Here is a 14956-nt window from a genome sequence, read left to right on the forward strand (position 1 = left end):
GGGGTGCGAGGAAAAGGCTCAGAATTCCGAGCCCACCCGCTGGCGGTGATGCAGGGCAGTCTGGAGCGACTGCTGATGCTGACATCTGGTCCGGACTGAAGGACCTGACAACGATTACGGACATGTCGTCTACTGTCACTGCATATGATTCTCTCACCATTGAAAGAATGGTGGAGGATTATATGAGTGACCGCATCCAAGTAGGCACGTCACACAGTCCGTACTTATACTGGCAGGAAAAAGAGGCAATTTGGAGGCCCTTGCACAAACTGGCTTTATTCTACCTAAGTTGCCCTCCCACAAGTGTGTACTCCGAAAGAGTGTTTAGTGCCGCCGCTCACCTTGTCAGCAATCGGCGTACGAGGTTACATCCAGAAAATGTGGAGAAGATGATGTTCATTAAAATGAATTATAATCAATTCCTCCGTGGAGACATTGACCAGCAGCAATTGCCTCCACAAAGTACACAGGGAGCTGAGATGGTGGATTCCAGTGGGGACGAATTGATAATCTGTGAGGAGGGGGATGTACACGGTGATATATCGGAGGATGATGATGAGGTGGACATCTTGCCTCTGTAGAGCCAGTTTGTGCAAGGAGAGATTAATTGCTTCTTTTTTGGTGGGGGTCCAAACCAACCCGTCATTTCAGTCACAGTCGTGTGGCAGACCCTGTCACTGAAATGATGGGTTGGTTAAAGTGTGCATGTCCTGTTTATACAACATAAGGGTGGGTGGGAGGGCCCAAGGACAATTCCATCTTGCACCTCTTTTTTCTTTAATTTTTCTTTGCGTCATGTGCTGTTTGTGGAATGTTTTTTGGAAGGGCCATCCTGCGTGACACTGCAGTGCCACTCCTAGATGGGCCCGGTGTTTGTGTCGGCCACTAGGGTCGCTTATCTTACTCACACAGCTACCTCATTGCGCCTCTTTTTTTCTTTGCGTCATGTGCTGTTTGGGGAGGGTTTTTTGGAAGGGCCATCCTGCGTGACACTGCAGTGCCACTCCTAGATGGGCCCGGTGTTTGTGTCGGCCACTAGGGTCGCTTATCTTACTCACACAGCTACCTCATTGCGCCTCTTTTTTTCTTTGCGTCATGTGCTGTTTGGGGAGGGTTTTTTGGAAGGGCCATCCTGCGTGACACTGCAGTGCCACTCCTAGATGGGCCCGGTGTTTGTGTCGGCCACTAGGGTCGCTTATCTTACTCACACAGCTACCTCATTGCGCCTCTTTTTTTCTTTGCGTCATGTGCTGTTTGGGGAGGGTTTTTTGGAAGGGCCATCCTGCGTGACACTGCAGTGCCACTCCTAGATGGGCACGGTGTTTGTGTTGGCCACTAGGGTCGCTTATCTTACTCACACAGCTACCTCATTGCGCCTCTTTTTTTCTTTGCGTCATGTGCTGTTTGGGGAGGGTTTTTTGGAAGGGCCATCCTGCGTGACACTGCAGTGCCACTCCTAGATGGGCCCGGTGTTTGTGTCGGCCACTAGGGTCGCTTATCTTACTCACACAGCTACCTCATTGCGCCTCTTTTTTTCTTTGCGTCATGTGCTGTTTGGGGAGGGTTTTTTGGAAGGGCCATCCTGCGTGACACTGCAGTGCCACCCCTAGATGGGCCCGGTGTTTGTGTCGGCCACTAGGGTCGCTTATCTTACTCACACAGCTACCTCATTGCGCCTCTTTTTTTCTTTGCGTCATGTGCTGTTTGGGGAGGGTTTTTTGGAAGGGCCATCCTGCGTGACACTGCAGTGCCACTCCTAGATGGGCACGGTGTTTGTGTCGGCCACTAGGGTCGCTTAGCTTAGTCATCCAGCGACCTAGGTGCAAATTTTAGGACTAAAAATAATATTGTGAGGTGTGAGGTATTCAGAATAGACTGAAAATGAGTGGAAATTATGGTTTTTGAGGTTAATAATACTTTGGGATCAAAATGACCCCCAAATTCTATGATTTAAGCTGTTTTTTAGTGTTTTTAAAAAAAAACACCCGAATCCAAAACACACCCGAATCCGACAAAAAAAATTCGGTGAGGTTTTGCCAAAACGCGGTCGAACCCAAAACACGGCCGCGGAACCGAACCCAAAACCAAAACACAAAACCCGAAAAATTTCAAGTGCACATCTCTAACTACAGCAGGAGGCTCTGGTTTTCTTCACGTCAGGCACACACGACTGGGGCTCTCCGGGATCGCGTGACCGCGCTTCGGGAGGTGGTGAGTGGGCCTCACTTGCGGGACCCGGTCTTTATCGCGATCCGGAGCGGTCAGTGGGAGGCGGGCCGCGCGCTGGCAGTGGACACTGTGGCAGTACAGGCGATCCCACTAGATCACCAGGGCATGGGACAGGTCAGGTTTTCTCTCTAAACCATTTTCAGTAGCCCACAGTACCCGGTGGTTTTGACAGCAGGGGGATTAGGCTTAGACCTGAAGCCCCTCCCCCAGCCCCTGGGCGCCATTTCCCGCAAATGTTCCCGCCCTGGTGCTGCATATCTGTCTCTCCCTCACTCCCTGTCAGTGTCTGGGCGCCATTATCCCTCAGCTCACTGTTCCTGGGACTGCTTGGGCAAATCCTCCTATGTAAAGCCGCCTGGTTGTCAGCGCTGTGACTTTACATGACACTTAAGTATTCTACCTGCCTTTTTAGACAGTGCTAGTTAAGAAAGAGTGCATTTAGTCAGGGTTTATAGTACAATTACCCTGTGATATACATCCAGTTCTTACTGTGTACTGCTTTATCTATTGACTATAAAGCTATATATATACTAGGTGATTCATCACGCCCTACGGGCGCTCTTCACACCGTCGTAAGGGGCTACGCCCCCTTAACCCTTGCACACCCTTGTGGCGTGCAATATTTCTATTATATGGAGTATTACCTCCAATCATAATTGTGTGAGTGGTTAAATATTGCACGGACAAAGGGCGTGCAATGGTTAAGGGGTCGAAGCCCCTTGCAACGGTGTGAACAGCGCACGCAGGGCCTGATGAATCACCTAGTAGGTGCTTTGGTTGGGGGAGTGGTGGGTGCGGAGAAGACGCGGATGGGATCCGGGGGTGCCGTGGGAGGGGTGGTTGTGGTGGTGCTGCAGGTGGGGGAGGAGCTGGTGCGGTGGTGCCGCAGGTGGGGGTCTGGAGGCACCGCGGGTGGGGGAGGAACAGTTGCGGGGGTGCCTCGGGTGGGGGAGGGGCGGATGCGGTTGTGCGCCGGGAGGGGCAAGTGCGGGGTTGCTGCAGGAGGGGGTCCAGAGCTACCGCAGGTGCTGGAGGGGCTGGGTGAGGGTGCCGTGGATGGGGCCCGGAGGTACTGTGAGTGGGGGAGGGGCGGGTAATGCTTCTCCTCCTGTCAGCAGCTAAGCTGCTGTCCTCCCTTTGGCAGTGGATCTCCCGGAGACTCGCAGAGCAGGCAGTCACTTTTGTTAGCCCCAGTGTCCCAACGCGCCGCATTACAGGGAAGAAGATGTACTCAATAAACTACAGCTCCCAGCAGCCCTAAGAGCCGGAATGCTTCGGCGCTGAGGGCTGCTTGGAGCTGTAGTTTAGGGGGCGTTACGTGTGTAAGCATCACTGCTATGGGGGGCGTTACGTGTGTAAGCGGCACTGGTACAGGGGGCGTTACGTGTGTAAGTGTCACTGGTACAGGGGGCGTTACTTTTGTAAGCGTCACTGCTAGAGGGGGTGTTACTTGTGTAAGCGTCACTGGTACAGGGGGGGCGTTACATGTGTAAGCAGCACTGGTACAGGGGGGGTTACGTGTGTAAGCAGCACTGCTACAGGGGGCATTACGTGTTTAAGCGGCACAGATACAGGGGCGTTACGTGTCTAAGCGGCACTGGTAGAGAGGGCGTTACGTGTGTAAGCGGCACTGCTATGGGGGGCGTTACGTGTGTAAGCGTCACTGCTACGGGGGGCGTTACGTGTGTAAGCATCACTGCTACAGGGGGCATTATGTGTGTAAGCGTCACTGGTACAGGGGGGCGTTACGTGTGTAAGCGTCACTGGTACAGGGGGGCGTTACGTGTGTAAGCGTCACTGCTACGGGGGGCGTTACGTGTGTAAGCGTCACTGCTACAGGGGGCATTATGTGTGTAAGCGTCACTGGTACAGGGGGCGTTACGTGTGTAAGCGGCACTGGTACAGGGGGGGGCGTAACGTGTGTAAGCGGCACTAGTACAGGGGGCGATACGTGTGTAAGCGTCTCTGGTACAGGGGGCGTTACGTGTGTAAGCGTCACTGCTACAGGGGGCATTATGTGTGTAAGCGTCACTGCTACAGGGGGCGTTACGTGTGTAAGTGGCACTGGTACAGAGGGCGTTACATGTGTAAGCGTCACTGGTACAGGGGACGTCACGTGTGTAAGCGTCACTGGTATAGGGGGGCGTTACGTGTGTAAGCGTCACTGGTATAGGGGGGCGTTACGTGTGTAAGCAGCACTGGTACAGAGGGGTGTTACGTGTGTAAGCATCACTGGTACAGGGGGCGTTACGTGTGTTAGCGTCTCTGGTACAGGGGGCGTTACGTGTGTAAGCATCACTGATACAGAGGCCGTTACGTGTCTAAGTGTCACTGGTACAGGGGGCGTTACATGTCTAAGCGTCACTGGTACAGAGGGAGTTACGTGTGTAAGCGTCACTGCTACAGGGGACGTTACGTGTGTATGGTCACTGGTACAGGGGGTATTGCTTGTGTAAGCGTCACTGGTACAGGGGGCGTTACGTGTGTAAGCGGCACTGGTACAGGGGGCGTTACGTGTGTAAGCGTCACTGGTACAGGGGGTATTGCTTGTGTAAGCGTCACTGGTACAGGGGGCGTTACGTGTGTAAGCGGCACTGGTACAGGGGGCGTTACGTGTGTAAGCAGCACTGGTACAGGGGGTATTGCTTGTGTAAGCGTCACTGGTACAGGGGGCGTTACGTGTGTAAGCGGCACTGGTACAGGGGGTATTGCTTGTGTAAGCGTCACTGGTACAGGGGGCGTTACGTGTGTAAGCGGCACTGGTACAGGGGGCGATACGTGTGTAAGCGTCTCTGGTACAGGGGGCGTTACGTGTGTAAGCGTCACTGGTACAGGGGGCGTTACGTGTGTAAGCGGCACTGGTACAGGGGGTATTGCTTGTGTAAGCGTCACTGGTACAGGGGGCGTTACATACACATCTATGCCGGTGGCCACAGCAGCTTTTGTTCCACCTGCGCCGTGGCTAGGGAGTGGGTATTGTTGATGCTGGAGGGGGCAGGTGGACTGGCAGCAGGATATAGGCCGCTGCAGTAAAAGGATGTTTTTTCCCCTATCTACAGCGCAGAGACTTGCTGCAGATACAGTGGCATACCCTCCAGCTGCACCTTTTTGGCAGGTACAGGCACTTTTTTTTAATGGTCTGAACCGATTATTGACTCTCCAAGCTTCCATTGACAGTATAGGAAAAGGGGCGTGGCCACGCTGCTGTATATGTGGCCATTCCCCCTTTTTCAAATGTGTATCAATGTTTATGTGTAGATTGTTGGAGGGTGTGTTGCTGCAGATGCAGGGGGACTATTTTGGGGTGTGGGGCTGGAGCTGCAGCTCCATCAGTCCCATTGCTAATCCTGCTCTGTGAAAACACAGCAGGCAAAGGGCAGAGCCTCCCATTGGATGTAACCTGTGTGGGAGGGCGTTTCTCACCCAATCAGCTGTGGACTGGGTGTGATAGACCTGCCGCTAACCCAATGAGAGATGCGTTATACACACTGGCACAAAGTCACAGAGCTGGGCTATTATATAGGAGATAAGCTAGTCCAGTGCAGTTTTACTGTTAGTAATAACCTCTGCGTTGTACAAACTGTGACTATGGGGGTAATTCTGAGTTGATCGCAGCAGCTAGTTTGTTAGCAATTGGGCAAAACCATGTGCACTGCAGGGGGGGCAGATATAACATGTGCAGAGAGAGTTAGATTTGGGTGGGTTATTTTGTTTCTGTGCAGGGTAAATATACTGGCTGCTTTATTTTACACTGCAATTTAGATTTCAGTTTGAATACACCCCGCCCAAATCTAACTCTCTCTACACATGTTATATCCGCCCTCCTGCAGTGCACATGGGCCCTCATTCCGAGTTGATCGGTCGCAAGGCGAATTTAGCAGAGTTACACACGCTAAGCCGCCGCCTACTGGGAGTGTATCTTAGCATCTTAAAATTGCAACCGATGTATTCGCAATATTGCGATCACAAACTACTTAGCAGTTTTAGAGTAGCTCCACACTTACTCTGCCAGTGCGATCAGTTCAGTGCTTGTCGTTCCTGGTTTGACGTCACAAACACACCCAGCGTTCGCCCAACCACTCCCCCGTTTCTCCGGCCACTCCTGCGTTTTTTCCGGAAACGGTAGCGTTTTCAGCCACACGCCCATAAAACGCCGTGTTTCCGCCCAGTAACACCCATTTCCTGTCAATCACATTACGATCGCCGGAGCGAGGAAAAAGCCGTGAGTAAAAATACTATCTTCATAGCAAAGATACTTGGCGCAGTCGCAGTGCGAATATTGCGCATGCGCACTATGCGGAATTTCACTGCGATGCGATGAAAAATACAGAGCGAACGACTCGGAATGAGGGCCATGGTTTTTCCCAACTGCTAACAAATTTGCTGCTGCGATCAACTCAGAATTAGGCCCTATATGTGTGTGCATTTGATAGCTGAGTGGTGTCCATTTCGTGTCTTTCACTCAACTTGCTATCCCTATATTCTATAACCTGAGGGGGCTTGGTGCGTCAGGTTTTATTATATTGATAAAGGATGTTCACAAAGATATACTTTATTACGTATTTTTCTCTGTGATTTATTTAGTCACCATATCTCTCCTTTATCTCTGCTAGTGCTGACTACACTGCACAGGGGTTTGGGCTAGAGGTATTGTGCTGCTGCCAATTGTACTGTGTTACCTGATACTGCACGTTATATCATGTCTGCTTCTGAGGGTAACGGTTCTGGGGCTGAACACACTGCCGGTGTTGCTGAAGCCACAGATCACCTTGAGAGAAACATAACAGCTGTGGGCTCTGGTTCTGGGGGCTCCTTGCCCCCCAGTGGGACTGTGGCAACGGAGGTACATAATGACCCACCAGGGGCCGCATTTCCACGCTTCTGCATACGCTAGTTCATAAACTAACACCCCCTATGGGACCCCCAATGCCAGTACAACCGTATGTGGTCCCTGCAGCTAACCCGCCGTGGGCGGACAATTTATCTGCTCAATTGAAGAAGTTGAACCAGTCCCTGACTACAAGTAAGTCTGACCATCGCTCGCCTAAGTCCAAGAGGTCCTCTAAGCGAGCGCTTGTCTCCTCACGATCCACTGCTGTCACTGACACCTCGTCTGATGAAGACGGCACTTACACTGACCCCACAGGTTCTGACACAGATACTGCTGATGGGGAGGGTGGTTCACATGTGGATGTTCCTGACCTTTTGGAGGCTATTAAATTAATTCTACAGATTACGGATGATCCCGAGCCATCCGTCCCTCCTAAGAAACCAGATAGGTTCAAGCGTCAGAAGTTGGTTAAACAAGTTTTACCTCACTCTGACCACCTAGTGCAGGAGTGGGGAACCTTTTTTCTACCGAGGGCCATTTGGATATTTATAAAATCCTTCGGGGGCCATACAAAAATTCTCAACTTAAAAAATTACCCTGCCCCCCAGTAGGTCTGCCCCTTAGAGGTACTGTGTGTGCGCGCCAAAAAAATGGGTGTGGCCAGTTAAAATGGGACGTGATACACATATGCCCCCAATAGTGCGGGGCCAGATCCACAATTGCCCCCACAGTGCCAGGTATACAAATGCCCCCACAGTGCCAGGTATACAAATGCCCCTCACAGTGCCAGGTATACAAATGCCCCTCACAGTGCCAGGTATACAGATGTCCCCACAGTGCCAGGTATACAGATGCCCCCACAGTGCCAGGTATACAAATGCCCCTCACAGTGCCAGGTATACAGATGTCCCCACAGTGCCAGGTATACAGATGCCCCCACAGTGCCAGGTATACAGATGTCCCCACAGTGCCAGGTATACAAATGCCCCTCACAGTGCCAGTTATACAGATGCCCCCACAGTGCCAGGTATACAAATGCCCCCCACAGTGCCAGGTATACAAATGCCCCCCACAGTGCCAGGTATACAAATGCCCCCCACAGTGCCAGGTATACAAATGCCCCCACAGTGCCAGGTATACAGATGCCCCCACAGTGCCAGGTATACAGATGCCTCCACATTGCCAGGTATACAGATGCCCCCACAGTGCCAGGTATACAAATGACCCCACAGTGCCAGGTAGACAGATGCCCTCCCCCCTCCACTCCGTGCTGCTTACCGTGGGAAACGGAGGAGAGCGCGGCTGTCGGGTGAAAGCGGCGGCGTGTAGTACTTCAAACCAGCCGCCGGTTCGAGAGCCAATCAGAGCTCGCGGACCGGCAGCCGCGGCTCCTGATTGGCTGCCGGTCCGCGAGCTCTGATTGGCTCACGGACCGGCGGCTGGTTTGAAGTACTACACGCCGCCGCTCTCACCCGACAGCCGCGCTCTCCTCCCTGTTCAACTTCTGACAGCTGAGACACGCTGCCGCCGGACTGAGGAAAACCCGGGTACGAAGTTTGTGCCTCAAAAGAAGATGCGGGCTCGCTATCCCCTCGCGCCAGAGCTGTCTAAGAATTGGGAAACGCCTCCTCCAGTAGACTCACATGTGGCTAGGATGGTGGTTTCCTCAGCTCTGCCTGTCACTACCGTCACGTCTCTAAAAGAGCCTACGGATAAACGTGTGGAGGGTTGTCTTAAAGCGATCTACACCCTCACAGGTGCTGCACAAAGGCCCACTATTGCAGCAACATGGGCTGCAGAGGCTATTGAAGCATGGGCCTTGGAGTTAGAAGCTGAAATCTCTTCTGCCCATGCTAGACAATGCTTGTCATATATTGTCACAGCTTCTTGCTATAGTAAAGTGGCGGCTTCTGATGCCGGTATCCTAGCAGCCAAGGCCTCTACTACTTCAGTCCTGGCTCACCGGATATTGTGGCTGAGATCCTGGTCTGTGGATCTGGACTCTAGAAAAACCCTGGAGGTACTCCCTTTCAAGGGAGATATTCTGTTTGGGGAGGACTTAAATAAGATAGTGGCTAACTTAGCTACTGCCAAAACTGCCTGTCTGCCAAGTACTGCTCCTTCTGTGTCGAAGGATAAAGGTACTTCCTTTCGCCCCTTTCATCCTTCAGGTAAAGCAAAAGGTCAGACGTACAACAAGCAGGTCCGCACTTCCAAACCTGGTAAGCCAAAGCCCGTCAGCCAGCTTCCAAGGCCGATAAGCCTGCCGCATGACGGGGCGGGCCTCTCCCTGGGGGATCCCAGGGTGGGGGGGCCGGCTTCTAGGGTATACCCAGGAATGGTTGAAGACCACTTCAGATGCCTGGGTACGGGAAGTTGTCACTTGGGGTTACGCCATAGCCTTCAAAAACTGACCCCCTCATCGATTTTGCCAGACAGACGTCCCGTTAGGCCAGACAAAAGCAAACACTCTGCAATCGGTGGTACAGACCCTCCTGGATACAGGAGTCGTAGTACAGGTGCCTCTTGCGCAGAGGGGCTGGGGGTACTATTCTCCGCTGTTTCTAGTCCCGAAACCGAATGGGTCCTCCCGGCCCATTCTCAACCTCAAGGCATTGAACAGGTTTGTGAAGGTTTCCAAGTTCCGTAAGGAAACCCTTCGCTCTATAGTTCTGGCCTTGGAACCTGGGGACTACATGGTCTCCCTGGACATACAGGATGCTTACCTGCATATTCCTATAGCAGCGTCACATCAGCAATATCTGAGGTTTGCTATTGGCAACCTCCATTACCAGTTTCGGGCGTTACCTTTTGGTTTAACAACGGCTCCGCGAGTCTTCACAAAAGTTATGGTGGTGATGACGGTGGTACTCCGCCGTCAAGGGGTCAGGATAGTGCCGTATCTGGATGACTTGTTAATCCTGGCAAATTCCCCAGAACTTCTCCTACGTCATCTAGATATGACGGTCCAGTTTCTACAAGCCCACGGGTGGCTCATCAACTGGAAGAAGTCATCCCTGATCCCTGCTCAGAGCATGGTGCATCTGGGAGCGCTATTGGACACTCACAACCAGAGGTTGTCCTTGTGTCAGGAGAAAGTCCTGAAGCTTCAGGACAGGATTCGTTGCTTCCTTTCTCGTCCGCAAGTGTCGATACATTCGGCGATGCAAGTGCTGGGCCTCATGGTATCAGCATTCGACATGGTGGAATATGCTTAATTCCATTCTCGTCCCCTCCAGAGGCTGATTCTAGCCAAGTGGGACGGCCTGCCTCTCCGGATCAGGTCTCAAATGATCTCATTGACTCCGGAGGTCCATCTGTCGCTGCTCTGGTGGCTCCGGGACCAACAATTGTGCAGGGGCCGTCCCTTCTGGATATCCAACTGGGTCCTGTGACGACAGATGCCAGTCTAAGAGGTTGGGGCGCGGTGCTGGAGCAACACTACCAAGGAAGAGTCCCTCCTCTCAATCAACATTCTGGAATTGTGTGCGGTCTTCAATGCATTGAACCTAGCCCAGCATTTAATTCAGAACCGTCCTGTTCAAGTGCAGTCGGACAACGCCACCACAGTGGCTTACATAAATCATCAAGGCGGCACTCAAAGCCGTTTGGCAATGAAGGAAGTCTCACGGATTCTACGTTGGGCGGAACGCCATCTACCGGCCATATCGGCAATATTCATTCCGGGAGTCCTGAATTGGGAAGTGGACTTTCTCAGTCATCAGGACGTACATGCCGGCGAGTGGGGCCTCCATCCAGAAGTGTTTCAACTCCTAGTGGAAAAGTGGGGCCTTCCAGACGTGGATCTGATGGCGTCTCGACACAATCACAAGGTTCCGGTCTTCGGAGCAAGGACAAGGGATCCTCAAGCAGCATTCGTGGATGCGCTGGCGGTACCGTGGAGGTTTCGGCTGCCGTACGCGTTCCCTCCGGTGTCACTCCTGCCCAGGGTAATTTGGAAGTTCAAGCAAGAAAAAGGAAATCTGCTTTTCATAGCTCCAGCGTGGCCCAGACGGCACTGGTTCCCAGACCTGCAAGGCCTATCGTCAGAGCGTCCAATTCTACTTCCACAACGCCCAGACCTCCTCGTTCAGGGCCCCTGTGTCTACCAGGACCTAGCCCGGCTGTCTTTGATGGCGTGGTTTTTGAAGCTTCCGTCTTAAGGGCTAAAGGGTTTTCTGAGGTGGTCATTCAAACTATGTTGCGGGCCCGGAAACCAGCTTCGGCTCGTATTTACTATAGGGTCTGGCATTCTTACTTTGTTTGGTGCGCATCTAACGATTATGACGCTTCCAAGTTTAGTATAGCCAAGTTGTTGGCTTTTCTTCAGCAGGGCCTGGACTTAGGCCTGCGTCTGGCCTCCCTCAAGTTTCAAATATCTGCCTTGTCGGTGTGGTTTCAGAGAAAAATTGCGACCTTACCTGATGTGCATACCTTTACTCAGGGCGTGTTGCGTATCCAGCCTCCTTATGTCCCGCCTGTGGCTCCTTGGGACTTGTCGGTGGTCTTGGAGGCGTTACAAGAGTCTCCGTTTGAACCTCTTGGTTCAGCTGACCTTAAGTGGCTTTCCCTTAAGGTGGTGTTTCTGCTGGCTATTGCTTCAGCTAGAAGAGTGTCAGATTTGGGTGCCTTGTCCTGTAGTTCCCCATATCTCATATTTCACCGTGACCGGGCGGTTCTTAGGACTCGTCCCGGAAATTTACCTAAGGTGGTTTCTTCGTTCCACCTTAACCAGGAGATTGTGGTTCAGGCACTTGTTTCTCCTTATCTGTCTCCCAAAGAGCGGTCTTTGGATGTGGTACGGGCTCTCCGTATCTATGTGAAGAGAACTGCTTCTATTAGGAAATTTGATTCTCTCTTTGTGCTGTTTGGATTTCACAAACGGGGCTGGCCTGCTCACAAGCAAACTTTGGCCAGATGGATTAGAATGGTGATTGCACATGCTTATGTGAGGGCTGGTCTGTCAGCTCCTGCTCACATTACGGCCCATTCTACTCGGTCTGTTGGACCTTCTTGGGCGGCCCGCCGTGGTGCGACCCTTGAACAATTGTGCAAGGCGGCTACGTGGTCCTCTGTGAACACGTTTATAAGGTTCTATGCCTTCGATACTGCCGCTTCCCAGGATGCTTCCTTTGGACGCCGGGTTCTTGTGCCCGCTACAGTGCATCCCCTCCCATAAGGAACTGCTTTAGGACATCCCCTATGTCTATTCCTTGTGGAGCCCAGTGTACCCCGCAGCAGAAAACGAGCTTTATGGTAAGAACTTACCTTTGTTAAAACTTTCTGCGAGGTACACTGGGCTCCACAAGGCGCCCACCCTGACGCACTTAGCTTCTTTGGGTTGGTATGGCATTAGCCGCTGACACTTTTCCTGTCATGAGAGTGTGGTGTATGTGGCTACTAACCGTTGTCGTCTCTTTTCCTGCTACTGCATTGGTCTGGTTAACTAAAAACTGAGCTCCTATGCAGGGAGGCGGGGTTATAGAGGAGGCGGCGCCGTGCATTCTGGGAACAGTCAAAGCTTTGAGCCTGTTGGTGCCTCGGATCAAGATCCTACTCTACACCCCCTATGTCTATTCCTTGTGGAGCCCAGTGTACCTCACAGAAAGAGTTTTAACAAAGGTAAGTTCTTACCATAAAACTCGTTTGTTTTTATTGAAACCGACTTGTTCATACTTTACCATCCCAGTGGACCTGGAGGTGGACTATAATAGTATTCCGAACGCAGTGGGGTGACGCGGTACACTTATACGGTGTCCATGTCAACCCTATGTCGGCATACACTCCAAAAAAACAATGAAAAACTCGTGTTGACTTTTTGACCTGTCGACATTTTAAATGTTGGTATTGACCTTGTCTGTATTTTAAATGTTGGTATTTTGACCTTGTCAGTATTTTGACCTTGTCGGGATTTTGACCGTCGGTCAATTGTCAGGATTTTGACCGTCGGGATGCTATATGACTGTTCCCGTCTATTCATACCTTTGACAGTGATACATGGATAATATTTAGCTACTTACTGCACATCAGTGTGTTTCCACAGTGATGCTGCTAGCAAGTGTTTCACAATGTTTATCTGAGTTTTCAATAGCCAATTTCAGGCGTTTCTCCAGTCATTTAAACTTCCCAGCAGGATTATTTTAATTTTGCGCAATTTAATTTTGGACCGAAGCAGTACAGTATTGGGGGTCATTCCGAGTTGTTCGCTCGTTATTTTTTTGTCGCAACGGAGCGAATAGTCGCTAATGCGCATGCGCAATGTTCGCAGTGCGACTGCGCCAAGTAAATTTGCTATGCAGTTAGGAATTTTACTCACGGCATTACGAGGTTTTTTCTTCGTTCTGGTGATCGTAATGTGATTGACAGGAAGTGGGTGTTTCTGGGCGGAAACTGGCCGTTTTATGGGAGTGTGCGAAAAAACGCTACCGTTTCTGGGAAAAACGCGGGAGTGGCTGGAGAAACGGAGGAGTGTCTGGGCGAACGCTGGGTGTGTTTGTAACGTCAAACCAGGAACGACAAGCACTGAACTGATCGCAGATGCCGAGTAAGTCTGGAGCTACTCAGAAACTGCTAAGAAGTGTCTATTCGCAATTCTGCTAATCTTTCGTTCGCTATTTTAATAAGTTAAGATTCACTCCCAGTAGGCGGCGGCTTAGCGTGTGCAAAGCTGCTAAAAGCAGCTTGCGAGCGAACAACTCGGAATGACCCCCATTGATGGGATGGGAACTAGGAATGTGAAAAACACAAGCTGAGACATCAGCGTGTCTGCCAGTTCCCTCGCTGCGCGTTCCCAGATAACCGCTCACTGTTGTCTCCTCAGGGTTCTGGCTGGGAATCTTGCTCTGTGCTCTGATACAAAGCATCACGTTCCTGGTCTTTGTGTTCAGGATCGACTGGAACAAGTCATCACAAGAGGTCAGATAATACAGCAGTGAATGGACTTTGGCGAAGTTCATATTTACACCCTTTCATAGTTCCGGCATCAGCACAATTGTATTCAATGTGTTTCAGGCACAAGAACGGGCCAAAGAGAGGAGAACAAAGACGCAAGACCTCAACAGCAAACCAGTTACTTACCAGAGTGACCCCACGATAGGTAAGTGAGACCCCTTCCAGCACTACAGCCTGACACATTGTCTAATGCCGTCCACTAATTTATGGTATGAGAACGGACAGACTTGGGGTGGGATGAATCAAAGTACTAAGCGGTGAAGCCTCCAAAAATTGCAGTTTTCAGGAGGTCTATCGCAATACATATAGATCTCCATATGTATTAAAAATGGTCCACAGCAGGTTTCAGAGATATTCGCTGCCAACCCACGACACAGCAGTCCCCATATATAGACGGCATTGCCTATAGAAGTCTATGGCTTATTTTCACCAGAAACAACTGGAGAGGGATCTGAGGAATCCTTCTCCGTCCCCTTCCGATTGCGGCCGTGCTTGTGCAATACGACACCCGAGTCTTAAACCTGGAAGTTCTCTCTTTGCAAGGGACAGCTCTTATCGGTGTTATTAGACTTTGTGTAATCCTTGGGCACAATTTTCTGTGGATGTACCCCAAGAGGTGATCACCACATGTTGAGGACATGGCTTCGCAGGCCGTGCGCAATTATACATTCCACCCATTGGCTTTTCTTTCATGGGTGCAATGTGTGCGGTGCACACAGGCCCCTGGGTACAGGGGGATGCCCACACCGTACACACTGCACCCATGTTGTTTATACTTACCTTTCCGAAGTCCTGCCACTAGCTCTACAGCCGCTGCATTTGCGGCAAAAATCCAACCAAATATGGGCGCCGCGCATGCGCAGTTCAAAAATCTGTCTCCACACCATGGAGGGCGCCATGTTTCCGGAGACCTGCACATGCTCAGTAGTCTCCGGCTTCAATGCT

The 14956-nt window shown here is 51.4% G+C and overlaps 1 protein-coding gene across 2 annotated transcripts in view; it reads left to right on the forward strand.

The window, feature by feature from the left end:
• Positions 1–14956, forward strand: part of LOC134948218 (multidrug and toxin extrusion protein 1-like) — a 62533-nt gene that overhangs the window by 46241 nt on the left and 1336 nt on the right. For both annotated transcript variants that reach the window (XM_063936069.1, XM_063936070.1), the window contains exons 13-14: positions 13881–13975; positions 14072–14156. In XM_063936069.1, the coding sequence (XP_063792139.1) occupies positions 13881–13975; positions 14072–14156 (180 nt within the window). The remainder of the gene's footprint in view (positions 1–13880; positions 13976–14071; positions 14157–14956) is intronic.

The sequence above is a fragment of the Pseudophryne corroboree genome, chromosome 8, assembly GCF_028390025.1.
Source record: "Pseudophryne corroboree isolate aPseCor3 chromosome 8, aPseCor3.hap2, whole genome shotgun sequence".
Classification (NCBI taxonomy): Eukaryota; Metazoa; Chordata; class Amphibia; order Anura; family Myobatrachidae; genus Pseudophryne; species Pseudophryne corroboree.